At 38.2% G+C, this 27834-nt stretch overlaps 2 protein-coding genes across 2 annotated transcripts in view; one reads left to right on the plus strand and one right to left on the minus strand.

Annotated features, from left to right (window-relative positions):
• The window catches only part of NHLRC2 (NHL repeat containing 2), a 31857-nt gene extending 20708 nt beyond the window's left edge, over positions 1–11149 (minus strand). Inside the window, exons 1-5 of the mRNA XM_050340827.1 lie at positions 10812–11149; positions 8686–8838; positions 4708–5163; positions 2648–2769; positions 980–1109 (exon numbers count right to left, since the gene is read on the minus strand). Of these exons, the coding sequence (XP_050196784.1) occupies positions 980–1109; positions 2648–2769; positions 4708–5163; positions 8686–8838; positions 10812–10974 (1024 nt within the window). The 5' untranslated portion in view covers positions 10975–11149. The remainder of the gene's footprint in view (positions 1–979; positions 1110–2647; positions 2770–4707; positions 5164–8685; positions 8839–10811) is intronic.
• A 292-nt stretch (positions 11150–11441) lies between these two features.
• DCLRE1A (DNA cross-link repair 1A) lies at positions 11442–26885 on the plus strand. Its single transcript, XM_050305326.1, has 9 exons — positions 11442–12379; positions 13873–15372; positions 16217–16350; positions 17522–17640; positions 19298–19441; positions 20329–20474; positions 20939–21093; positions 25334–25475; positions 26107–26885. The coding sequence occupies exons 1-9, from the start codon at positions 11962–11964 to the stop codon at positions 26271–26273; spliced, it is 2925 nt and encodes a 974-aa protein (XP_050161283.1). The 5' UTR covers positions 11442–11961; the 3' UTR covers positions 26274–26885.
• Positions 26886–27834: the final 949 nt, after the last annotated feature.

Consider the following 27834-nt stretch of genomic DNA (forward strand, 5'->3'; position numbering starts at 1 on the left):
CTAGGATTCTATGTTCCCTTAATCCTAATATGAGCATGTCTTCCTCCCTCATAACTGACCCAAGATTTTAACAAGTGCTTGCATGTCAGTAAAATGTTATAATTTACTACACTTGCAAAGACCTCTGTTCAAGGTGTTAGAGGTAAATCATGCTACTTCCCTATCCCATTCAAGAAATGTGAACATTGAAAGTCAACCTTTTATGCTTGAAATACCAACCCAACAGTTTTATGCCCCATTAAAGCATTGTTCTGTCATTGTTAAGAAACTGGCATCTGCAACTTGCAAATTAAATTGAAATGGAAACATGAGAAAACTGCCTATCAGCTCACAGTTAACAGAACGTGGCAGTTACGAGATGTCAAGTTCAGCTGTGTGTTAAGTGAATCAGCAAAGAAAGCTACTCAAATCCCCAGAAGCTGATTCTGGCATCCTGTTATGCAAAGATTTATTCTATCTCCTGATGCTTGCAAGGTTTGTTCTGAGGTATTCCTCTCCTATCTGACTGACTCTATTGTGACCTTGAGCCTAATGATTTTATGTCACCTAAACAGGAATAAACAGAGGTCCCCAACTAAAACTATTTTTGTTTCCTAAACTCAAATATTTACAAGTGGGCAGACATGTCTATACAGTCCAGGAAAGGAACTTCTAGACAATGCTTCCTTCTTGTAAAATGTACCTGCTGCTTAAGTGATCCTGGCATAAAGCACTGGCCTAAAAAAAGCAATGACAGTTTCCTTTGTATTTGGGTCCAGTAATCACATAACTTGCCTCAAAAGAATTTTTCTTCCATCAAGCAATATTTCAGGATCCAAAGCAGAACTGCACTTACCACTTGCAATTGAAGCCACTGTTTTTTACACTCAGTTGTATAGAAAATTTTTCATAGCTCAGATTAATACCAAAACAAGCAAACATATAGCAAACAGTCACACATATGTAAGTATGAAATGTTAAAGCTCAACTGATACACTACTTGAACTTCCAAAGACCACATCCCACGGAGAGCTGATGGGCTGTTCTTCTCCTTTTGCTCCACCTTCCTTGTCAACACCTTGTATCCCAATGCCTGCTACAGTGGTCACCATCTCTAATTCCAGGTCAATCTATGTGAAGCAAAATGACACACATTGAATACATAAACTTAACTTGAAGTTACAGATAATTCAAGTTAGATGTCAAAACCAGAAAAGTTCTAGCAAATACCAGGTATTTATTTATGTAGGAAAATAATTACTTTTACCACAACGCTTGCTGATGGGCAGGGGAGTGTGGGGGTGGGGAAGCAGCAGGCAGCATGAAAACCACGTGCCTGGAACTCTCTTCCACGTGCCACAAAAATGAACACTGCTCTGTCAAGATTTACTCAGCAGCTGTAGAAGAAAGCATCCCAAATTTCTAGATAAATACTTAAATAAACACTGGATGTGGATGTTTTATTTTAAAATTCTATAGGAATATGGTGTAAAAACTCATATACTGTATCTCCCATCTCCATATCAAATAATCTGAGTACAGCAAATTATTTTTTCAGTTTATTTCATGCCCTAGAGCAAAAAATGGTTTTATTTCATTTCTGCAACCTAAATCCCTTTATTTTTCCTTACCCTTTCACTTACTTTCTAAGTGACTTCCAATACCTCCCATGAATTTATCAGGATGATCATGTAAAAAGGGACTCTTTCACATACGGAATCTTCTAACTTCTGTAGCAGTAAATGCACTCCTTTTGCAAGGTCCATGGTCTGCACAAGCATTTGAAATAATTTCCTGTAGCTATTGTGTTACTTTAATTCTTGGATACCATCATGGCACATTTAAATGAAAGGGAACAGCTTACTATCACGGAAAATGCTGGAGCAATATGATCCAGATCTTCAGGTGTTTCTGTGCTGTCTTTGCTACCTGCAACACTTAATTTCCTGTGGTCACCAGGCTACAGTGGTGAATATTAATAAGATGAGGACTCCGGAGAAAACCACTTTGATCACTAATCAGACATAATGGTGAGGATCTGAGTACAAGATCTTCTGAAATGCACACAATACTTGCAAATAATAAGGCTACAGTATACTGCATAACCAAACTTAACTTCTGATTATCTTAAATTTCACCTAATCAAATGTAAGATCCAATTCCTACATGCTAAAACTTTGCAAGTGTTTAATCAAAAAGAATACACAGGCAGTCAATTCTGATATTAAGGCAGTTACCTGTTACTTTAGAGACCCAAACAGTTAACGGAAGTTTAGATATTCACTGAACCACAGCAGTACAATAACTTTAGATAAGAATCTGATACTACTGGAAGGGAAACAAAACCAGTTTTTGCTTCCAGTACTAAGAATAGATGTTTCTCATAACAGGAAAGTAAGAGTGACTAGGAAAAAAACCACAACAAAACCCTGTTATGCTGTAACAAGGAGCCCATCTCATCTTCAATTGACAGGAAGCATAAAAGTACATGCAGCCTTAAAAAAACCCCAAACCTACACAACAGCACTTATATTTATAAGATATTGGACCAAATTTTCTTTCTGACATTAAGGATATTCAGAAAGTAATTCATTTGATGTAAATTTTCACCTGTGTAAGCAGAATACAGTGCGATATTAAATTTTTAGTTTCCTTATGGAAAATTTACCTTCCTAATAAGGTGATTTTCTGTATCAGCCACATAAATAACGTTATTTTTTATAGCAATCCCTTGTGGTGAGTTGAAAGCTGCCTCTGAAAATCTTCCATCTCTCCTTCCACTGTTTGGACCTATAAATAAAACAAAGCAAACTCGAAAGTAATTGTAATAAAAAGCCACCCTAAAGTGCATACATTTAAACCTGTAAGAGAAGTAGTTATTCTAAGAGCTGCTTTCACAGCGCCTTGTACACTTCACATCATTACTGTTTTGTGTAGTCTCATTTAAGTCACTGTGATATGTAATTAAAATAGCCTGGTGCTAATGAGTTTTGAACCCATTCTGAGTAAGTTCTCTGCTTCTTTAAACTCATATTTCAGAGAAGTCTTAATAAGGTTCTAAACTGTTCTAGAGAGGTCTAAATAGGGTTCTAAATTGCACTAAAGCAACAATGAAAGACAAAACCACCGACAGCTCTTTCATTCCTGACTACATCAAAACAAGCCAACAGGAAAAACTTTAATTTCCAAAACTCAATTTCATTTCATTAGTTTAGAGTTTGGTGTAATCACAAATGAAACTAATATCTGATTAGCAACATTTTCTCATTAATAATAATAATAATAATTAGGTAAAAGATGACATGGAACTAATTACACAAAAGAACTGCAAGAATGATGGAGTGACAGTCTTCTGCACAGAACAATCAAGAAACAGAAAGGAACATGACCTGAATATAACAGTGTGAAGGTAAGCATCGTATTTCAGAGGGAGTAGCATTTAAAGTGCATTAGCAGTATATGTCAGCAGGAGACATTTAGGTATGAGTTATGTGTGTATCGTGATTTATGATGCAAATACAACAATTTCAACCTTTGTGCATGCCCACGTTTATTGCTGTATTATCAACTTCATTACATTATTTTCTGCCCACTGAGTCATTTAACTGAGTCACTGAAACACACAAACTTTTACAACCCACTGTCAGAAGTCCATTTAGACCTTAACAGATATGAAGGACTGAAGTACTGGTGTATCAGATTCCAGTAGCTCCCCTTGTAAGCATGAGGGTGCACATCCCCAAGGAACAGGATAGCACAGAGTGCAGTACCATTTGGGAGGTTAGGACACTCCCTCTGAATTCCTGTTTAATGACCATTCCAGAACACTACTGAGTAGCCTGTGGGCAGAGATTCATCTCACATATCAAGCAGAAACCAAATTCTCTTGCTTTTGCCATAAGAAACTCTGCCTGTACTTCCTACAGGAGAAGGGTATTTAGAATAATGCCTTAATGATAAATCAGGTTAACATGGATAAATAGTCCATCTACCCCAATGCATTGTTATTTCAAACAGCAAGAGATTTTTCCCTCCTTTCTTTAGAAACAGCAGTGCCACTGGTATTTTTATGAGATTTGTAGGATCCTGCCATGGGGCAGGCATTAGTCAACAGAAGACTAAGTAATATAGGACACATCGGCACACAGGTCATGATTCTCAGACATAAATGAACCATTGTTTTCAATAATTTGGGGATCTGACCACTTCCTAAATCTGTCTATTGTGGTTGCTCATAGATGGACTGTCCTAACAGTTATGTGCATGGTGCATTACGATGCAACTTTGAGCACTTGAACCACAATTCAGCGTTCTCTTCTTCTGTTGGAAGGAGAGGCATTATGATCTGTCTTATCCCTACCTTGCTGCTGAATGTGGATGTAACATCCCTTATATCTAAAACCATTTGTAACTCTCTCAGAAGAATTACAAATTGCATTTTCATAATTCATACTGGACAGCACATGAAAACAGGAACTTTAGTCAGTGAAGCAATGACAAAAAATTAGGCATCTCAAACAATATTGCATTAACAAAGTCCCACACTGATGGTCTTACACTATATCACCCCCAATCAAGAGAAGTGATTTTAGGACAAGATAAAATTCTGGCAATACTTATAAACTGCCAGGTCCTTAAAGAAAAGAATCAGCCTACCAGCCCAAGTGAACATCCTCTACTCCTAAACTGAAATTACTAGGATAAACTTACATATATATACACCCTTACCTCCAATAGTGTGTAGAATTTGTCCATTTTTACGAGTAACCAAAATCCTATGGTGTCCAGTGTCTGCTATTACCAGCCTTTCTCCTGAATTATCTACAGTCACTTTGCCAGGAAACAGCAGAGGAGAAGGTGGGAGGGAGTCTCTGTACAGCTTTATTCCAATGCTGTTATCTTTGATTTGTCCTCTTTCCTTGTAGAATTTCAGTGTTATAGAAGTAAATAAAAACAATTTCTCTCTGTGTCCCTCTCCAACAAGTGAAAACAGCATATTTCCACGAGGCCCAAGGATGACCAGGGTTGGCCAGCAGGACACTTCTAGTTCATGCCACAGTGTTGCATCTGCATCATTTACTACAGGGTGGACAATGTTGTACCTCAGAACGGCACTTTTAATGTTATCCAGAACCTTCTCATTTGGGAATTTCGCTGAATGGACACCAACAATAACAAGACCATCTGAAAGGAAAAATGAACAACAGTTATCTCACAGTGTGACTGACTGCTTTCCAGGAGGATAGAGAATCTGAACAAACAAAAAGCAATTATGTCTCAGCAGGAATACAAAGAACTACGTATAGAAAATACTGAAACTCAGAAATAACATTTGAGTAAAATGACAGAACCTTAGGACCATTACTTCCCCAGCTGGTTGACATTTACTATGTCATAAACTGTTCCTGAACCTCTACATATTAAAGTAGAAAATACTTTCAAAATAATTATGGGTAAGTTGCAGTTCAAGTGATACTTTCGTTTTTTTCAGATGCTTATGACACCTAATTACCTTCTGATTCCTATACACAACTGTGGTGTTTAATTTTATTCCACCATTAACTGCACCCACAAAAATAACATTGAATTCTGGAAGTCCAGAGTTACCTTGATATATCCATCTCTAGATAAACAGTAGAAAAAAATGTATAGGCTTCTGAAATCAACACAGTATTCTCTATTTCAAATAAAAATGGTAGTGCTGACAACCGTGATGAAATGACACATAACACCTGTTACAAACCAGGCAGGCTTGAATATAACAATTTCACAGATACAGAATTAAAGAGTCACTATAACTGATACAGTCTTTATCACCTCCACAGTTGCAGAATGTTGCAATATCAGACAGCTGAAGTTGTACTATCATTAACTGCTGAACTCCAACCACCAGGTCAAATATTTTAACTGTAAAAGGACCAGCACCAGGGCTTATATTTGTCCTTCAAAAACATCAATAAAACTAGAAAGACAATTCTATAGTGAACACCTGAGTAACACAAATAAGTTATCCTCTCATGAAGAAAATTCTTGTGGAAATGACGGATGCTGTGCTGAGAAATAACAATATGTGCACCATTTAAAACACTTTATTTGAGGGATTATAGCAGAGCACAACACTGGATTTATGCCAAGCTATTTCTGAATATTAAAAAGTACTTCCTCTTATAGAAGTAATTTCTGGACTGCTGATAACATGAACTGAATATGCACTGGGGTTTAAAATAACTTTCTGAATGCCACTTGAAACACAGAAATAGCAGCACTGAAGATAGCAGTGAGAACATATCAGATAAAGATGCTGGGCGACATTTAATCCTATGGAAAGCAGTCTTCATTTTGAAACAGATCTCTGAAGTTCCAGACAATAGAACTATGGCATATATACTATGATATATATAATGATTTAGGATCACCCTGTACAGCCTCTTGTGTTTAAACTTTTCATGCCTGATGATCCCATTGCTTAAGATTCAACATACTCCACATAAGAGGGCATTTGAACCACATAAAAAGTAATCAGAGTATCAAAAATGTATGTACACAATGTACAATCAAGAAATTTATTTCTTATAACTGAGAAAAAAATAGGCAGTATTCCTTCAAATGCTCAAACAAGAGATTAAAGATCCAAATGCATTATGAGACAGATGCTTTGCTAAATTAGGATGCTTTGTTCTTCCAACTTTTATCTTTCTCAAGTTTTTTGAGCCAACCACTCTCCCCTTCTCTTTCTCCTAGTGATTAGTAATTCACATTTACCTTGGGTGAAGAAGATGCACACTGATATAAATATATGTACTGAAGTATTTTTCTATGGTTAAAAAACCACAACCCTTACTGCCTTGATATATACCTTTATCCATATTACTGTAACATTAAGACTTACACACTTAGCACTGCAAAGAAAGATTAAATAATTCTGGAAGGGTTGATAAAAAACCCCCATGAAAACAGTAGAAAAGGACCAAAACGTAGATCTATAGTGAAAAAACCCCCCAGCGTATTTTTCTCTTTGTTTGAACCATTAAGCACCTTAATCTCTTCCTGAATCCAACTGCTATCCTCTGCTTCCTAATGGATTAAATTTAAGATTAATGTTCCACACACCTGCTCTTCTTTCCCTTTACCTCCACTTCCACCCCATTTATCTTTTTTCTTACTCTGGTTCCTGCAGGAACAGGATAGCTCAAATCCAAAAACAACTTATAAGGGCAGTTCAAATACAAAAATTGTTTATCACCATCAGTAAAGTACTTTCCTCAAGTAATAGTAACTCCTGTGACAGGAAGTTTAATACAAGTCAAAGAAAAAAAACATGTCACCAGGTGGACCTTAACCTCAGAGTGCTGCAGCCTCTTCTACACCAGTATAGAGATGTACAAGCAGTTTAAAGAGAAAGCCTGGGGGAAGAAGCTGTTAAAATGAAAATTTTGTTATCAGCCAATTTAACAACTTAGCCTTAAATAACAGCTATATTAATATAATATCAGTATACTATAAAATATTTATAATTTAAAGATATTATTCATTATATGATCAATACAATCTTCTGAAATCTCAGTCTAGACTTTCTTCCCAACACGCCTGATTATCCACAGCAGTTCAATTATCACTAGCTAATCACCTTCCACTTAAAACTGACTCCTTCCCAAAAAATGCCATGAAGGTTTTTCTTTATCAGAGAAAGTTCCTAATATCTGAAACATTATACCACATTTCAATTTTTTCCAAAGCAAACAGCTAAGCTTTCCGAGGTAGAAAAATCAGTTTGAGTCTTCTGTGAAGTGCAAAGTAAATGTATGTAAAGGACTGTAAATGCATGTAAATTTCAAAGATATTGCAATCTCTTTTTCTAATGAAAGAAGGTAGCACATGAAAATAAATGCCGCCAAAATAAATCCCAATCAGAAACAGCAATGGAGAATCAGACTTAAGGATTTTAAGATAGTTTTATTTACTACATATAGTACAAGGTTTTTAGGGCTGAAAGTAACACTGTTCTTTATCTTACAGTTCAGTCTGTTAAAATATCCATGATAAGTGAGTAGCTGACACACTGTGTAAGACCACAGCTTATCTCTGACAAGTCATCATGATGACAAGAGACTGCATTCTAAATAGATATTACCCTGCATTTTTATTCACTCAGAGTGAGAGACAGGTCTCATTTCAGACATGACTTTAAAGAGCATAATTCCCCCTCTAGAATACAGGACTATTAATGGTATACAATATGATGCCAATACAAAAAAAAAATTTAAGTCAGGCTTATATATTTTGTTATTTGAGTTCCAATGGAAAAAACCCTAATTAATCTTAATTATATCCATACTACCATCTTTATTATATTCTCAGAGCTGCTTCCTCAATCAAGTATAAAAGAGTTACATTTATTAACTTTGAGCTTCTATCTTACATCACTGAGTAGCTTTTTGCAAATATCCTTAAAGACATCCGATTTTAAGCACACATCCTATTTGTCTAATTATAACAGACACAACAGATGCTTTATTTAACCCTATTTAAAAATGTGATGGAAACATACACAGTCATCCTTTTTAGGCTACTTAAAAGATTAGAAGACATTTTTAGACGCCCCTGAAATATTGCCAGGAGTTCAGTAACCAGCAACAAAGTGACTCAGCTACACCGCCTGCAACACCGCCAGAAAATTGTATTCCAAGCAAGCCAGAGCACTCTTACCTTTATCAGAGTACTGGTGCTCTAAGGCGTGGAGATCAGGCAGCAGGTGCAGGCAATTGATGCAGCAATAAGTAAAGAAATCCAACACCACAACTTTTCCACAAAGGTCTTTGTGAAGGGAAATAGGACCTTCAGTGTTCAACCACTGTAGATCTGGAATTCAGAGAACGGTGATACCCAGTTAGGGAAGGGCAGGGAAAGGCAGACACTTATACCTAATTTACACTACACCTCACAATGCCCCTGGTATATTTAACGTCAAAAAAAAGAGTATGACATCCCTTTCTATGAAAGTAGAAAAGCAAACAGAAAGTATTTATCCAACTCATCCTTATGTCCCACAATTCTTCACAAATATTATTAAGATCTACTCTAATATCAAAGTGTAGTTTATAGCTTTAAATAGGCACCTTTTAATTGAAAGAACAGGCAAGTCTCAGAACAAATTTCACACATTTTAAAACATGATTTAGATTATTCAACTCCCAGCACCATCATGTGGGTAGCAACCATTTCAAACTCACATAAAGGCTAGTAAAAGTTAGAAAGTGTTAAACTCTTAATGATTTTTCCAACAGTTTTTTAAAGAACTGATTTCAGAGATCATTGAAATATTTTTGTGCTTATAGACTTGATCTTGATTTTCAAAGTTTGAAATGACAGGTGTAAATTAATGCTGTCACATGGGAAGAAATACAACATTTTCAGATGGACTTGGCAGGACTTATGGTAATTTATTCTAACAACTTTACACAAGACATTAAAGTGTTCTTTCCTCACTGGTAACTGATATTCCTCTGATCCCATTAAAACCTGGTATCAAGATAAGGAATAAATATCCTAGAATATGGTCTGCCATTACTATCCCTTAACATTTCTGAATATCTTACAGGGAAAAGACAGATGTGATACAATGTTAACATGAACTAAGTTTTTGAAGGCCTTTTCTTAAAAAATGAATGTTGACTAACCTAAAAATCCTCAGAAGTTCCACTGACAGTTTCAGCAAACCAAGTTCTTGCAGCCCCAGAAGTTATTCCTGCTGAAGTCAGCAGGAGGCTGTTTTCTGTTTCACTAAAAGGAAGACTGATCTCTACTTCCATATACTTATAAACATAAATGGATGCACACACATTTAGCTTTGGTGACAATAATGAGAATAATTTACCAAGTGTATGCATTGTTTCCACAATGTAAGGGCTTTACTTTTTAAAAGAAAATGGTAGTTCATTTTGCTGCATTGCTCCCCTTTTCATTAGAAATAAAATACCTTTTATTAAAAACCACTTGAAATGAAAAATGTTGGCTATCTATTTGAGCTCTTTTTAGGGGAGAAAATAAGTCTTGACAGAACACAGGAAGTGAAACAGTATTTATCACAAAAGCTAAAATTCAATTCAGGGGTCCAAATCTACACAGAAAGAACATTCCCTTCGCTTCAGTGGTTAAAACCTCATAATTCATTTCCATGATACATGTGATTTTAACCCTGAAGTTCACCTCCTGAGGTCTCTGTCTGGTAGTCAGATGTGAGCTCCCACAGCTCCAGAGAACCTCACTAAGGTCTGAAGGACTATGAACAGCACCTGCAACATCGTACAAGGTTTAACCCTTGATTTCATCCTTAAGAGGAGACACAGAAATGCATTAAATGTGTGAAAGGGGCAAACCACAGAAGGAAGATCAATGACATCTCCAGGACAGTTTGTATGATCAGGGGCATGGAAACTGACAATCAGGGACACGGAAACTGACAATCAGGGACACTGAAAGTGACAATCAGGGACACTGATAGTGACAATCAGGGACACTGATAGTGACAATCAGGGACACGGAAACTGACAACTGGGTAAGTCACAGGGAGAGAGCGAGCTGGGGAACATCCTAAGGGATATTCAGGGAAACCAGGAGAGCTCAAGAGAAAGCTGGGAATTAGTAAGGTTCTCAGTATGACCAGAGGTGACAGATACCAATTCGCTGTACAGGTGGGAAGAGCTTTATTAAAAAAAAAAAAAAAAAATTAAATTAATGAAGCTAGCAGAGGTTTAGAAAAACCGGGCAGACAGCTCACTGCGGGAGCCAGAGCTCCGCCACCTCCCCAGCAGGCCCCGGGGCGCGCCACCCACCTCCGCCGAGCTCGGGCACCGTCAGGTCCCGCTCCCGGCCGTCCACCTTCTTCAGGTACTGGTAGACCAGGTTCTCCTTCTCCTGGGCGGTGTCGGCGTCGAGCAGCGCGTACTCGAGCTGTGTCTGCGCGGGCAGCAGCCCCGCCAGCCCGCCCGCCGCCATCGCCTCGCCCGCCCGCTGTTTACGGGCCTGGCGCTTCCGCGCCGCACATTCGGCACCGCCCGCGGCCCCGGCCGGAGCGCCGCGGTGGAAGAAGGAAATAAACCGCAAAGAACAGGAACGCGGTAACGCGTCCGCCTTAAAGCGGGACCCCCCTCGCTTACTCCCTGTTTTTACATATCCTTGGTATCCACAGCAGCACATTCCCGAAGGGAGCCCGCAGTGGGGATTCCCGCGCGGCAGATTCAACACAGGCTCGCCTTGTCCCGACCGGCGGCTTCTGTAGTTGGTAAGGTGTGAAAATTGAGCTGCACCGGGACAAAGCCCAAAACAGCAATTTAAACGCTGGGATTTTTTTTTTTTTTTTGAGAGGATACTACGGGAGAAGATGAAAGCTGGGCGACAGCCGCAGTGACGAACCTGCCGGAGCGAATGCGCGGCGGGGAACGGGCGGGGAGGCGCCTGCCCGCCACCCGCGGAACCGGCGGGAGCTCCGGGACACCCGGGAGCATCCCGGGACATTCCAGGGGACACCCCGGGATACTCTGTGGGCACCGGGGCGCTCCCGGGGAGCATCCCGGGACAGCCCGGCGGCGATCCCGTAGCCGAACCCTTCGTCAGTGTGTTTTTAGGTCTCCCTGCTGGGGAGCGGGGTGTGCGGGCTGACCCTCCCGGGGCCGGGTAGGTGCTGAGGAGGGGAGAGAGCTGGAGGAAATGGTTCGTCCTGCAAGCCTTGGCACGCTCGGGTCCTCTTTAACAGAAGAAGCAAATCTTCGAAGAGGCGCTCATTGAATTATTTTTTTTTAGGATAGGATCCACCATGCTTCTGTCCCGTCACGGATTGCTGCTTGGTTTGTGGCCCAGTGTTGATTTTTTAATGTGGGGTTCTGGGCCTTTTCCTCATATAGTGAAGAGAAAATATATTAGCGGGAGGAAAGGCAGATTTGTGGACTGTTGCTTAAAAGAAAGGGGTGTATTTCCTTTGTTGCCATGTCTGAAGATGCTTTACTGGAAGAGGAGGACATCTGGGAGTACAAATCTATTAGGAAGCAAAAGCATCAAGGTAATTCACAGAGCGTCTCTACACCTGTGCAGAAAGTAAGTGATGGCAATGGTAGGCCAAAAAGAAAGAGAAATAGGAAAAAGAAATCCGTGGAAAAAACTGATACACCGCAGAAAACCAAGCAGAGGGCACGGCCAAATCAGGATGCGGATCAATGTAAGGATGACAGTAGTGAGCACTCCCAGGAAAGCGTGAATGGCCTGACAGAACAGAGCTCACAAAAGGCAAAGCCCGTGCATGATGGATACTGTCCCAGCTGCCAGATGCCTTTCTCTTTGCTATTGGTCCAGACACCTCAATGGCATGTTGATGAATGTTTGGATACTCCAGGATCCATTGAAAAAGGTATGAATAGAGTAAGAAACAAAAAGCCTTCAAAGAAAAGTTAGAGGTGTCTCACATAATGTTGCTTTAAACCTTGTTTTTCATATTTAGCTCAAAATCTGAGATAGTAGTTGGTATGATTTTTTAAATGTTATTACTGATCAATACTGGTTTTGTAAAAAATTTTTGCTTCTTTGTGAAGAATGTGGAAATCTGACATGAAAATGTCATTTCAGAATCAAATCTCAAAACTCTGAGAGTAGGGATAAAGGTTCATGGCTGTTTATCAAGCTCCAAGTTTTAGTAGTTGACTGAAGAAGGAGAAGTTGCATATTTGCATTTGTCTAAGGACATCTGGAACCTGAAGTACGCTAATTTACTTGAAATGTTAGCTCGTGGTCCAGTGTGAAATAGAAATTTTGTACAGAATTTTACATGAACATTTTTTGTATCGTAACATAACACAAGGTAAAGTTTTGTTTGGAGTTCTGTGCAAGAGGAATAAAACTGACACATGCCAATTTCAAAACGGAAACATGCCAAATTATAGTTTCAAGGGGAAATACCATACATATCTGAACAGATTCAGGAATCCAAGTTATGTCCTTAGTGCACCTCCTAACTTTTGAAAATCAGAAAACATACAGTCAGGAAACTTGAATAAAGGCTGCTTTAGGTAATGCAGTCACTTTCCTTTTTATATCTTTGTAGCTTTCCTTGAACTTTCTTCTTCAGAACAATGACGTGTAAGTCCTTAAATGATGATTTTGGCAGCTGTTTTAATTTAAGGCAGGTGTGTTAACACCTCACTGCCATCTTTTACACCCATAATTAGCAGATGGAAACTTCTTGTGATTGATTTGTGCATTCACCTTAAAACCCTCAACAATTAGGCTAGCAAACCCTCAACGTAAAAACGCAGGAACAGCCGTCATTTTTTCTTCTGGCATCTCAATGCTGAATATTTTTTCACGTAAGTAAATACAGAACTTTTTTTTTTAAGTTATTTGTAACCTAGCAGACAATTTGAAATGGAATTTCAGGTTGAGATCAGAACTGAGATTTGTTTTATTTCAAAACACTCTGGTTTATTTGTTTATTATTTATAGTTTAAACGTTCGGCCTTTTTTGGTGCTAATGCTCTGAGCTTGTTGCTTGTATGTGGGGCAGTTCAAAACTAGAAGGTATGCAATTACCTGAGCACAGCATTGAAACAGGCTTAAGTATTCTTGCTGTTAAAGGGCTATTAATTCTTGTTAATTCAGGCACAGTGCTGTATTAGCTGCAGAAGCTGTTTGGTTTTAGGTTGGAAGCATTCTCATTTCCACCCAGCTCAGGGCAGGAGGCCTTGGCAGCTTGAAAATTCCTTTTTAACTTGTGCCTTCTCTCCTTCAATAGCTGTATTTATTAGAAAAAAGTTTTTAAATTGTGTGTCACTTGTGATTTTTATTTTAATAATTATGCCAGCTGTTTGCAAAGATATTAACATTTCATCTCTATTTATCTTCTCATAGAGTGTCCTGATGGTTTGCTGTGTACTTCCACTATTCCATCCCACTATAAGCGTTACAGCCATTTTCTGCTTGCAGCAAACAGAGCGGGAGATTATCTTGTAAACTCCTCAGGAAACTCTTTGGAGATGCAGATGACATGTTCTGCTGCTGCAAAGCCCAGCTGTTTCCCAAGGCATGTGGAGGAAATCTCACAGAACGAGAAACCACCTAATGATACAAAACATGTTCCAAATGATGACTGTGCATTGATGGTACAGAGCTCACCGCAAATGAAGTCTCCAAATAGAGTCAGTGAAAGTACTTCCTTGTTTGCAGATGTTCAGAAACCTCAACAGACATTTCAGCTTACACAGACCACAGATAGTAGTTGTAAATTTGAATTTTATGATTTTGCACCCTCTCAAGAAAGTGAAGCAGGAGAAGATCTGTGCAGTCAGAAAGGTGCAAGTCAGCCGAGTCTGCTACAATCAAACGTGGACTTCAATGACTATGAAATTTCTTACTCTCCACTGAGTACATTTGAGGAAAGTGAAGAGGAAACTGAGGAAGAGGAGGAGAAAGTAAAAGTGTCACAGAATAAATTATTCGAAGTGCAGAACTTGGAAGATGAAGACTCTAGTTCTGAGGAATTCAAAACACTTGATGAACTTCTCTTCCAGAAGAGGCCTCAGTATGAGCATAGCAAAACAGGAGATTCTGCAATTGAAAAAACCCTCTGTGAGGAAGTAAAAACATTGAACCATCTGGATCATCAGCAAGGGGTGGAAGCCAGTGGGTCCTCTTTTACTCCTAATTGTGAGGAGGATGAACAGCCAGGATTGATTTCCTCTGATGCTAAAGCGGGTAACACGGAGTCAGGAGGTACTGGTGCCTGTGCTTTGGGTTCTGCATACAGGAGTTTTCCTGAGGCATCATCACTGCTAGACAGAGAAGATGCTGGCTCCCTTCTGCCACATAAGAGTAACGTTTTGAGGGAGCCAAGTAACATTTTAATTAATACAGATAAAGTGACTGCCAATGCAATTGAAGAAACAGCTCACCAGGAGAGTTTGCAGACAGTAGTGGAGAAAAAAGGAAATCTTAATACAGCTGCTGTGTGCTTTCCCAGCACCAACTCTAAGTCAATGGCATCTCATTCTGTAGCAAACATGAATGTTAAATCCAGTCCTGCCAAAGAACTTAAACAAATGGACATTGGTGTTTTCTTTGGGTTAAAACCCAAAGTAAAAGAGGAAAGTAAAAGAGAGACGTGTTTGAGTGAGAGAAAGCAGATACCAAGTTCAGTAACTCCCAATGGAAAGAGGCCCAGACAGCAAAAAAGGAAAGCTGAGGGGTCTGTGGAAGATGTAGAAGAAGTTACAGAAAGTTCAAGTAAAAATGAAGCCGTTGCAGATGTAAGTTCTGGTGGCCAACGAAGGTGGAGAAAAAAATTTAAAGAATTACCTACTACAGGTGAAGGACCAAGGAAAAAATACTGCCCTTTCTACAAGAAAATACCAGGTAACTTGCTTTTTTGTAGAGGTTAATTAATTTTGACTAGAGTGTTGTATTTTTTTCCTAATTTTAGGCTTTGGTATTTTTACTCTTGGGAAATTTGTGTAACAAAATGAAAAATATTTAGATGCCACCAGCTGAATTAGTTCTGTGCACGGTTGGGTGGTTTTAAGAAAGTATAACCCAGTGTAAAAGGACCATTTGTCAGTTTGCTTGCATTTTAAAAAAATACATTTGCAGAGATGCACAGGTGTCTTTATGCAACATATTTATGCAAACAGCAGCTCACTGAAAGCATATAATGGCAAATCTGGCATGTTTCATCTCAGCAGATATATTCAAAGACCCCAGATTGCTTGCTTAATAATGATGTGGTTGCATGCTTTAAGAGGAACGTTAACTGTAGCATAATTGAAGAATTGCAGTTTGATTGCAAAATGCATTCTGTTAAGCTGCAGTTACCTCTTTTATTTTGTGTTAAGAAGTTAGTATTAGATTTCAATCTATCTGAACTTTCAAAAATGTCATCTGAATGCAGGTAAATGTGTTTTATTTGCTTAACCAGTTGCCATCTGTGTAGGATGGCAGCTGAACAACATATTTGGGAGGCCTGTGAAAGTATTTGTATGTGGATACTATGTGAAATTTTTATTTTAGTAAGTGAAAATCTCTTTTTGTGACTGTTGACTGACACACAAACCGTGTTAATCTTTAAATGGCTCCTTCAACTGTATGAAGTGTAACTATTACCTTTTAATTGGGAAGAAAGAAAGAAAGCAAAAGGAACATCTAACTTCGGTTCTGAACTGTGAACGTTCACTGACTGCCTTCTCTTCCCTTTTTGCTCTAGGAACTGGTTTTACAGTTGATGCCTTCCAGTATGGAGAAATTGAAGGCTGCACAGCTTATTTCCTTACGCATTTTCACTCTGATCACTATTGTGGGCTCACAAAAAACTTCAGGTTTCCAATCTACTGTAATAAGGTAAGGTTTTTCAAGATTGCTAGATATTGCCTATTCTGCATGCAAATGTAATCATTTCTGTACTGATGAAAGTAAATAGAAAATCAGCAGTTCCATTGTTAGGTCAGTTAGGCACAGTTGTTATGTACAGGGGAATCTGCAATTTGCTTGTAAGAAATCCTTACCCTGATTTGACTGCTGAAGAAGATTGGTGAAACTTCCCTGTCTAGATACCATGCAAATGATCAAGTTTAAAAGGATCTCTAGAGGTCATATAGACTGACCTCCTTTACAGTGTGGGTCTAACTTTAAAATTAGACCAAACTGCAGGGAGCCTTTGTCAGCCAAATTTTGAAAATAGGCCAGATTTCACTATGTGTCCTTGCAACCTGTTGCAGTGCTTACCCACTTGGAATTTTTTTTCCTAGCGTACGTTTGAAATGCCTCTTTTTGCAACTTGAGATTGTAGCTTGGGTTTTTTTTTTTTTTGTGTGTGCATCATGAAGAAGCATCTAGCTCCATCTTCTCTATAACTCCATTCAAGTGATAGAAGTCTGAAATTAGATTCTGCTTAAGCCATCTCTTCTCCATATTAAGTGAGTTGTTTTAGCCTGGTCCTCTGTGTCCTGTGCTTCAGGCTGCTGAATGGCCAAGACTGCCATTAGCTGTCATGTGTCCAACCGACTCTGTACTTGTAACATGGTAGGGCACCTTGCTTAATCAACCCATCCAGAGTTTGCATCAAAAAAAGTGTTTATCATTTACTCTGGAAGTTTCCTGGAATGGTTTTGCCCCTTATTGCCCTTCCAGTAGGTGTTGGAGCGATTGCAGTTCTCCATTGTAAGATCCAAGGGCCTGTTACCTGGAAACTTCTTCAGTTGTTTAAAGAAGGCTTTCCTCACCTCTTCTTGACTTGGCAGTCTGTAATATGTTATTTCCCCTTGTTTTCCTCCTCTCTAATTCCAATCCATAATCTGTTGACGGGCTTTGAAAAGTTTCCTTTCTTAGGACAGCTTTTTTCAGGTTGTTTTTTTGAGAGGTGAAGTGCTACTGAAGGCTTGAGTATGGCCAAGACCTTACAGATTCTCTCTAAACCAGACTGTCTGGCTTTGAGAGCTTTTGTTTCTGAAACAAACAAATGCTTCTTTTAGATTTTGTTCCTGTCCCATTTCAAGTCCTTTTCCTCTTTCAGATAACTGGCAATCTGGTGAAGAGCAAGCTTCGAGTCCAGGAGCAGTATGTCCACGTGCTGCCCATGGACACGGAATGTACAGTGGATGGGATCAAAGTGTTGTTGCTCGATGCCAATCAGTAGGTATCATTGCATTTGTTGTGGAAAATTTGTATATATAGATTATTAAAGATAACCAGCTGCACAGATGCAGTTTATGTTCTCATGATTTTTAGGTTTTCAGTGGATCTGAGAAAGTAAGGGTGGAAATACTTCACACTCCTGAGGTGGCTTAGTAACATGCATTTTTACTTCAGAAGTGAATTAGACATGTAGGAGCCTAAATTTCTTGCAAGTAGTTAACTCACCTATTTCAAAAACTATCTTCAAAAATGAAACAGGCTTTTTTGAATTTTAGTTTAACTTTGTTTTGAATATGTGGTGTTAACCATTCTGAGTGTGTTTTATTAACCATTCATAGCTCCATAATTTTATTTTGTTTGGAGTGCATTATATTAGCCACACATAGCTCCATAATTGTTATGCTTGTTGAGGGGTAGAATGATTTTTCTAATGGTCTGGACACTTTGTTTTTTGGTGTCTAGTTGGGAACATAGTAGATTTGATTATCAGATACCTTAGGCTTCTGTAGCTTCAACTGACAATAGGGAAATCTTGAGCTAAAGAAAACTGTGGTACTTTGGATCCCGTGAGAGACACAACATTTTTAAAACCGAACTTCAAAGAAAAGCCTGTTGAAATTTGGAACAAGACTTCTAGATTCGGTGGTAAAGGGTGAGGTTTCAGTCTCTTGCACTAGCACTAACTGGTAATGCTGGATTTAGAGTTCAGTAGCACCAGCCTTGTTGTCTTGCCTTTCTGCCTCTTGGTATCTTATTTGGCCATGGGCTAGAGGAAAAGTCTCTTCCCTGCAGTATATATAGTGAAATGTGGGACTGTGTCATAGCTGATCTTGAATATTACCTAGTGTAGGATTTGTTTGTAGTTGGAAAGATAAGATTCCATGAAGTCCTCTAAGAACCCTTTCTAGGAATGAAGGAAGCTTTGTTGCTTGTGTAATTTGGACACTTCTGATTTTTCCTGTTTGTCTCTCTGATCCTCTGCTTTCATTTAAAAGGCCTATATACCTTAGGTACAAAGTTGAGCTTCTTGGAGAGTTCACCAATTCTGTCATTTTACCTCTGATTCATGCCAGTTTTTCCTCTTTTGAGATTTCGTTTACCCTTTGCAGATGGTTGGTATTTAAAGTAGTCCCACTCTGGTATTCCAGTCTGAGCTCTTGCTCTTCAGGTACCAACTGCAGAGAGTGCAATGGATTTGCTGTTGCCAGTAAGAGAGTCAGTATCCGTAATCATGGAATTCTGGATGGAGAATAACATTTAATATCTGCAAAGAGAATTTAAAAGAAAATGCTTCAGTAAGTCCTGCAGGACCAAAGATGAATCTGCAGTAATACAACTTTGTTTCTTCTGAATAAGAATGCTGCTTCTCTTTGGTATGCTGTTTCCCGTTTGAATCAAGCAATAGGACCTCAGAGATTGCAACTGAGGCAGCATCTTTGTTGTACCTAGAAGATGGGGCTTGATAACTTTGGTGTTGATGTGTTGGGGTTTTTTATTAATTCTTTTCATCATGTCATGTCATGATTTTCAGCTAAATTAGGCTGTTATTTAAAATGCTGTTCTGCATACCTTCCTGCTGCTGCATGGTGGTTTGTCTCTTAAGGCATTTTACCAGTACAGAGAGCTGACAGAACTCGTGTGGGGTTTGTTTCAGTTGTCCTGGTGCAGCAATGATCCTTTTCCATCTACCCAGTGGAACTGTTGTTCTGCACACGGGAGACTTCAGGGCAGACCCTTCCATGGAGCGCTACCCTGCTTTGGTTGGTCAGCAAGTCCACACCCTGTACCTTGATACAACGTAAGTTGTCCTTAAACTGAATTTTTTTTCAGTTTACCCTTGCTCTTTTCAGTTTAGTAAGACTTTATGTCAACCAAATAAATGGAAGTATAAATTACATTATTGTTTTAACACTTATTTAGTGTTGAATAAAATAAGATATTTATTAAAATTTCATGTATGTGTAGCTTGTTCAAATGTTACACTGTTACATGAGAGAATGAAAGTGGGTGGTGGAGAAGATGCTGAAGTATTTGCTCAGATAACCATATTATTTATAAGTGGTATCGAATTCTGGCGGTAAAAACTCATACAGTGTTCAACTCTAAAATAAGAGCTTCATGGAACACTGATTTTCTGTGGATTCAACTCTATTATGAAAAGAGCTGTGGAGGAATTCAAAGGGTGAAAGAAAGCCAAATAGTTGGATTCAGTTTGTCTGGGTTTTCATTAGACCTTTCTCTGACTCATGTATATAAAGTTGTTTTTCTCTGCGTGATGACTAATGCCCAGCTGCAGACTTGTATTTCTGTTCCATATGTTTCTGTGAATGAATAATGCCTTATGTTATGGTTTGTGTGTAGGACAAAAAATAGACATAAGGATGTAATTAGTACGTGATACAAATATCCAGCTTGAAGGAGCATTTGATATTTATAAAGAAGAAGCTGTAGAATTCAGTGTCAGGGAGTGAATGGTGGCAGAGAAAACGCTGATATGCTCAGTGTAAATTTTGTTGCAGCAATTTCACCTGGACACCTCAGTGTTTCTAGTAGACTGAAATTCTAAAGAAGAATAGTGTCTTTTTCATTTATTGTATGCTGTGCAGTTTTGAGGGCCTTCTTGGTAGTCTCAAATGTCTTTTGTCTTGTGTAACAAACTGTTACACTTTGTTTCTCTGCCTGCAGATACTGTAGCCCTGAATACACTTTTCCTCCGCAACAAGAGGTGATCCAGTTTGCTGTCAACATCGCCTTTGAGACAGTGACTCTAAACCCACGTACTCTGGTTGTCTGTGGCACTTACTCCATAGGAAAAGAAAAAGTTTTTTTAGGTATGTAAAAGAAGTGTGCTGGATCAAATAACTATCTAAGCTAGTGTTAAAATATCACTTTCTTGAAGACATAAAAGGTCGCTTAGTCTGGATGTTCAGGTATTGTGTAAAGAAATTAAATATATTTAATAATACTACTGTTATTTGTTTAGTTTTCTAGTCAATAAGATTTAACTTTCTAAAATAAATAGTTTTCTGCTGTGTTTACATACCCTCCATTTCACCTCAGTGATGTTTTACCAAATAAATATGACTTAGAATTTATCAAGGTATTTCTCTTTGCAATTGTCCTACAAAATTCTGCTGCTAAAATGTTGGGGCAGAGTTTTTTAACAACCATTACAGGTTTCTCTTCTTAATTAAAAATTATTTAGTACAAAAATCAGGAATATTTCCAAAACAAGCAAAAAAAAAAAGAACTCTTATCATTTTCCTTATCTTATTTCTTCCCAATTATCCTAAAGCAATTGCTGAAGTTCTGGGCTCAAAAGCGAGTATGTCCCGTGATAAGTACAAAACACTGCAGTGCTTGGAGTCAACAGTTGTTAATTCCCTCATCAGTATGGACTGGAATGGTACTTTGCTTCATGTTCTTCCCATGATGCAAATTAATTTTAAGGTAAGTTCAGAAAATATTCTGAATATTTCAATAATATAACCAATATATGTTGATTAACCTGCTAATAAACTTCTCTTGGCTTCTCCCAACCAGTGCTGTGTTTGGTGCTTTTTAATCTCTTGTCAGATCATATTTATTTAGTGTAGTTTGGACATGTAGCAATACATTGAAAATGAAATGCAATTAAACATTAATAACTTCTCCAAACATGATGTGGTGCTTGTACAAGATAAGATGAGGATTGTTCAAAGACTTGCTCTTTGGAGGCCTTTTTGAAGTAGATTTATGTAACGACTGCAGGATCTGTCCTATTAGCAATTAATATATTGTGACATGGAGTCCCTATTTTCAGCCTTTTACCTGGTCAGATGTAGGAAAAGACTAAAAGGGCTTTCTGCATCTGAGTCTCTGTTTTGAGGCAGCCTGTGAACACGACCAATTTCCAAATCTGGTGTCTGATAAAAAAGTAATAGAGTTCTCTGTCCTTTTCAGTCCAATTTCCGCATATTTATAGCCATATTTTCACAATTTAAAAGAACATTCACTCTCTGTCTGTGCTGATGATTTACACGGGGATAAGGTTACTTGAAAATCAATGAAAACTCAAACATAAACAAATACATGCACTGTAGGACACCTCATATGTACACATGCTTTAGTTTTTCCACGCGCAGTCTTCTCTAGTATTTGTAGCAAAAGCAAGTAAACCATTTTATTTTAAAACATTGTTTCATCTAAGTGGTTTTCAAATGCACGTTTTTGGTTGAGATTTGAGTGAGTTTTTGTTGTTGAGAGTTTCCGTGGGGATTTCTTAGTTAGGAAGGGTGACCAACTCCTGAGTGTTTCTAAATAGACTACAAAATGCCAAATAGCATTAAGGTAAAGCAGCAGACTCTGAATTAAAGGTAACTTGGAAGAAAGAGGAAAACAGAGGTTGTTTATGATTTACAAACCTGGATTCCTTTTCCTGTTTTGCTTCAGACCTGCTGTGCCATCTCAAGCAAATCCTTCAGAGCAAGATGGTATTTAGCTGCAGGACTAGTCAAGGTCAGAGCTGACCTAAAAAGGAGAAAAAGAGGCTATATGATTTGGATGGGAGCTGCAGGAGATAGAACAAAATATCTTAATGTTTTAACTTTGCTCTATAATGTTTTCCATGGTGGGGCAGAAATTGAGTAATGGAAACGTGTATGGGTTTATTTTTAAAGTGTTGTCTTAACCGGTAATATGTTTTAGTTTCTTCTGCAGATTTCTGGGTAGTTATGTGATGCTGCTATCACCTGTCCCAGCATGTATCTAAAACAGGAGGTTCTAGATGAATCTAAAGCATGATAGAAGCAATGCCTGCATCCTGGAAAGGGCCAGGAAAGATTAAAGGCACAGTGATGTAGTGGATGGGAGTCTTGATCTAACAGCAGGGCCCTCTGGACTGGGGCTCTGACCTCACATGTGGAGTTGTTGAATGTGGTCTCGTGCTGTCATTAGTAATGTTGTAAGCTGGGAGTGCTGTGAGGACTTCCAGAGTGCTGAACATCCACTGAGGCCAGCAGCTAAATGAGTGCCTGGGTGGAATGTATTATTAGTAAAACATGAAGAACATTAAATGCTCAAAGATGAGTTCATATGACCATCTAGCTTGCTTCTGCACGTGAGCTCAGCAAAGACAGTATTTAAAAAATAAATTATCTGATCACTTGCAATCCCATTCTAGTTAAAGAATGGTGAATGATATCATCCTGTTTTTACAGACTGTGTAAATGTTGATGCCATCATCTCCACTTATATGTTTTTTGTCTTTGGTTGGATTATACAACATATGTTTTTCTTGATTTACTGGCTCATTACTGGGAAAGCCAGAATTCTTTAGTGATCCTCATCACTGAATGCCAAGGGTTTCATTTTCTTCTGGGTCTTTCCTGCCTCTTCTGTTTTGTTTGATCCTTAGCACCACTCAAGAACATAATCCTGCTTCTTAATTGGGCTAATTTCCTGCTCATGTAGTTTCACCTATGAACCTATAAATCCACAAAATAATGAATAAGCTTTTTGTGTTGTTGTAATTACTGTTGGATTGGGCTGGGTTCTTTGTGTTCTTTTGTGGGTTCTTTTTCTATGTATAGCTCTGGCTTTCTTGAAGAGTTTGTTTGTTGGGAGGTGATATCAAACTTTCTTCAGGTGCTATCTTGGTCAAAAAGTGAGATGAGGTGCTGTACATTCTTCTGGTGGATATTCTAAATGAATAACATTCACATAAATTTAAAAAAATAGAAATGATGTCTAGTTAATTTTAAAGTAAAATAGTAATAAAAATAAACCTTTCATTGATGCAATATTGCTAGTGGATTTGATATATAAAAAGAAAATATTAAAAAATTAATCAAAGAGATGTGATTCGTCATGGCAGTATTTAGTTTTACCCCAGTAAAATACAAGGGTTGCTGTATGTAGTGACAAATGGCTGTTCTTGAATAAGCCAGATGAGTTTAAGTGGTCTTAGGGCTCATGGTAAATTAAATATTTAATCACTTTTGAGTCTTTTCCTACCTTATGGAATCTGTTTGTGTGTACTTCTGGCTTTAGCAACACTGTAGATAACGGGCTGTCATGATGATTGAAGGAGGTTGATTTAGCAATGAAATGTATTTTCTGTTTTAAAAGGATGAAGGTTTAGAACAGCATTGGCAAAAGCAATAAAAGAAGAAATTGGAATGTGTATTTAAAGTGGACTTGTTATGAATAAACACTGTAGTAATTTGTTTTGGGGAAAGAGGCCATCTTTTCCAAAATGTACGCATGGTTCTTTTGCAACAAACAATTTTTTGTAACGATCAGAAATTGAGGCTTCTGACACAGGAATATGCAGTGGCAAATTTCAAGAGAACTTGTCTCTCTGGGTCTGTGAACTTAGCTCTAGCATTGAGGTGAGACTTTCAGAAGTGTCTGTGATCTAAATGCACAAATAGTTTTTTAGAAGACTGAAATTGCATCCTTAATGTGAATGTTGTGCACTTGATTTATAACAAAATTTGAAAGCAGATTAGCATTGATTAATATAATAATAATTGTATTTGAAGTACTATATTTAGATTTCATTAGAGCAAGGGTAGCAAATATGTGAATAATTACCTTAAGCTATGTTAATCTTTCCAAAATGAAGTGTGAAGGAGAATTAGACTGCTATGGTTATACCTTTAATCAAGTGAGGACTGAACAGTTGCAGTGTATTGAGTCATGGCAATGAGCCATAATTCCTGTTGCTGAATGAAATGTGTGCTGTGGTAGGGATTTTGTTATTCCATTATGTGCTTTGTTGGATTCCCTATGTTGCTACTGTACATTGTACTGAAGGTGTTTTTACGTGTGGCAGTGTCACAGGCAGCTTTCTGCTGCCCTGTTCAATAGTTTTCAAGTGTCTGACACGTTGGTTAGTGTTCCATCAACAGCCCATCTATCCCCCCCTGCCCTTCTCTTTTTATCAATCTTTATTTTGTAATCCTCTTCCTCCTGCTAATAAAAAGTTTATGATTCTGACTTTGAAATGGAGAATGTGCCTTTAAGATTTTATAGAGGACATATGAAATTGATTTTCTACTTTTAACTGGAAGTCATACCTACTTCCCTTTATCCAGGAATAGGATTGTATGTTCCTTATACATGGAAACTTTTTCAAGTTAAATTTTTTTTAGAGTGAAAAGATGAGAGGTGATTTCCTTCCTGTCATGAGTGGAGACTTGGTAAAGCTTAGTTTAGTCATGCAGTGGCTTGCTGCAATTTTTTTTTGGGTAGCTTAATTAACTCTGGGTGCTTCTGGGTATAAGCAGGCATTGGGATCTCAGTGGCATAAATGAATCAGATGATTTTGCACTGAGGCAGCTTTCACCACATTCTGTCTCCCACTCAGCTGCAAGAGTGGTGACCTCCAGCCTAGAGGAGAAAATTAATGACTCGGGGAGCAAGATTCGTAAGAAAATGTGATTTTACCTTATGTGTTCTGATCTGTAGTGCATAGCTTTCCTTAGGTGCTTAATTCAGATGAAGCAATTGACATCCTATGGGACAAGTTGTTTTGCAGATGTGAATATGTATCATTAATAATTTCAAGGCAGATGATATTTAAAATTGAAAAGATAATAACACATGAAAATAAAATGTAGTCTGAAGTCTGTCCATCATGAAATCTCCAACCTTTAGTCTAATGAGCTATTTATTGGGTTTAAGTATATGTTATTTTTTTTCACAGGGCTTGCAAGATCACTTGAATAAGTTTTCTGAGAATTTTGATCAAGTTCTGGCTTTCAAACCTACTGGGTGGACCTACTCTGATTCATGCCTTTCTTTGGCGGATATCAAACCTCAGACAAGAGGAAACATCACCATATATGGTAAAAGAGTGGCAAAGATTTAACTTTGTGTGGATGCTTTTCATATTTTTTGTTCTGGAAAATCCCACTGTTTTTTGTAACCAGTACTTTTTCTGGTAACTCATTGGAAAACTGAACAGGTCTCTCCAGGAGAGGTCTGTGAACTGAGTAATCAAGAACACCATAAATGCAGATTTTTACATACATTTTGCACCTGTCCTCCTCATGTAAATAAAGGCTTTCATCTGATACACGTAGAGAGTGCAGGAATGGGAGTCTTGGCCTGACTGATGCTGGTGGCAGTGCAGTTCCAGAGCCAAGATTTTGTTCCATGTCTTACTTGTTTCTGACAGACTGAGTCTTCCTCTCAGGTTTTTTTTGGTGGGTGGAGCTGAATACCTTAATTTTCATTTAACCAGGTGATTGATGTTGCTCAGTTTGCACTGATGAGTGACTTGGTGACTTAATGCAAGGTAATTTTCCTAGAAGAAAGATTGGGGGTTTTTGTTTTACCTTAGCTATAAACTTTAGATCCCAAATAAAAATTTAAAAAAATTTTCTCTAAGGTATTTCTTAGCTGAAAAGTTTGCAAAAATGCTTTAGCAAGAAGCTAAGTAGACTGACAGATCACTGTGGTTTTTTTTCATTTCAGGGATTCCTTACAGTGAACACAGCAGTTACCTGGAAATGAAGCATTTTGTTCAATGGTTGAAGCCACGGAAAATCATCCCCACTGTAAATATTGGTGACTGGAGAGCCAGAAGCCTGATGGAAAAGCATTTTAGAGACTGGATGACTGAGGGCAGTGGGCATAAATAAATATAAGGAAGAATGTGTAGTTCAAAGGAGGTAGGCTGGAGTGGGAATTGTGAGTTCCTGTGAGTTTTATTTATCTCCTTTTTCCACAGAGCTTTCTTTAGGGAGGACTAAACTGCCATTCTCTGAGGAAAGCTGAACCTGGAAAAAGAAAAAAAAGGCACCTTGCTTTCTTGTGTATCCACTACTTTTTCCCCTCTGCAACTTGAATTTTTTGCAAGTGCATATTTCAGGTTACTTTTGTCTTGCTCCTTTTTCCCCATTCTTTATTTTTCTCAGATTATTGAGTTGTGCAGATATGCAATGCTGGGGATGGAACAGTCTCCAGGTTAATAATTTCTGAACATTAAGTTATCATAAGAAAAGAGACAATGCTAAGCTTATGTCACATGCTGTCAACTCAGGCTTCAGAGAAGCTTGTTTCATGAGACAGAGCTGGCTATTGTGATTTAAATCTTGTAAACAAAACTTACCTTGTGAGAGAGGATTGACTCGAGCTCTTGTAACATGTGTACTTCAGAAAATGGTTTTTTGTAAAAGACATTGCTACCTACATTCCGCTCGAGATTTTCTGCTTTTTTTAATTATCTTTTTTAAAATAAAGAATATACGTGATGCCTGTGTGTTCTTTCTGAGCAAAATACAGTACTACTACTTCAGTACTGTAGGTGCTAACCTAAGAAACCTGTCTGCACTGTCCTTGGTGAATGTGCAGTTCATGTTGTTTGTCTGAGGTTGCTCCTGTGTCCTGGTAGTGCCAGTTCTCAGCACCTGGTCCAAGCACAGAAGGGGTTCCTCGCTGTGCAGCCCCCATTTGGCTTTGCAAGGTTCGTATGCAGGTTTGTCACTTGAATGCTGGAAAACCGAGAAAGGCAGATACAGTACTGGCAGCTGAAAGGTAAAGCTCACTTTTGCATTTTTTTCCCCCCTCAATCCTACCAGATTATCAGCGCTGCTTTTTCTGTATCTTCTTGGTATTCATGATACTGAAGTATGTGGTTGCAGGCAGGCACACTACTAATTAAGCACCAAAGTAAAAACTATTCCAAACTTCCAGGATTGAATCACATGTAAAAAAATCATCCCTCAACCCCTCAGAGTAGCTTGTCTGAAATCTTCAGTGCCATTTTTTGTTGTGAAAACACTTTTTTTTTTTTTTAATGATCAGTGTAAGTATAAACAGATCCTTGTCTTTGATTGACAAGCTCTGTAACGTGAAGTCCCTTATTTTATTTGTCCTGTGAGAGAAGTAACTGTGAGAAACTGATGGAAAAAAGATTCTTTGTACTGAAAGAATCGTGAATCAGTATTTCACTCACATATGGCATTGTAAATGCTTCAGTTTAAATTTTAAGTAGTTAAAGGAATCTGAAGCTTTTGTTTTACATCATGCATGATGCTAGCTAGCTATCAAAAGAACTGGTAACTCTCTTGGACAGTAGTGCTCATTCCTAGGATTCTTCTCCTTTTTGGAGGTGTGTGAAAAAGTATCTTTTATTTATATATTATTATATATTTTTGTATTTATATATATAATATTATTATATGTTTATTTATATATTAC

Source organism: Myiozetetes cayanensis, unplaced genomic scaffold (genome assembly GCF_022539395.1).
Source record: "Myiozetetes cayanensis isolate MyiCay16 unplaced genomic scaffold, myiCay2020 scf10, whole genome shotgun sequence".
NCBI classification, from domain to species: domain Eukaryota; kingdom Metazoa; phylum Chordata; class Aves; order Passeriformes; family Tyrannidae; genus Myiozetetes; species Myiozetetes cayanensis.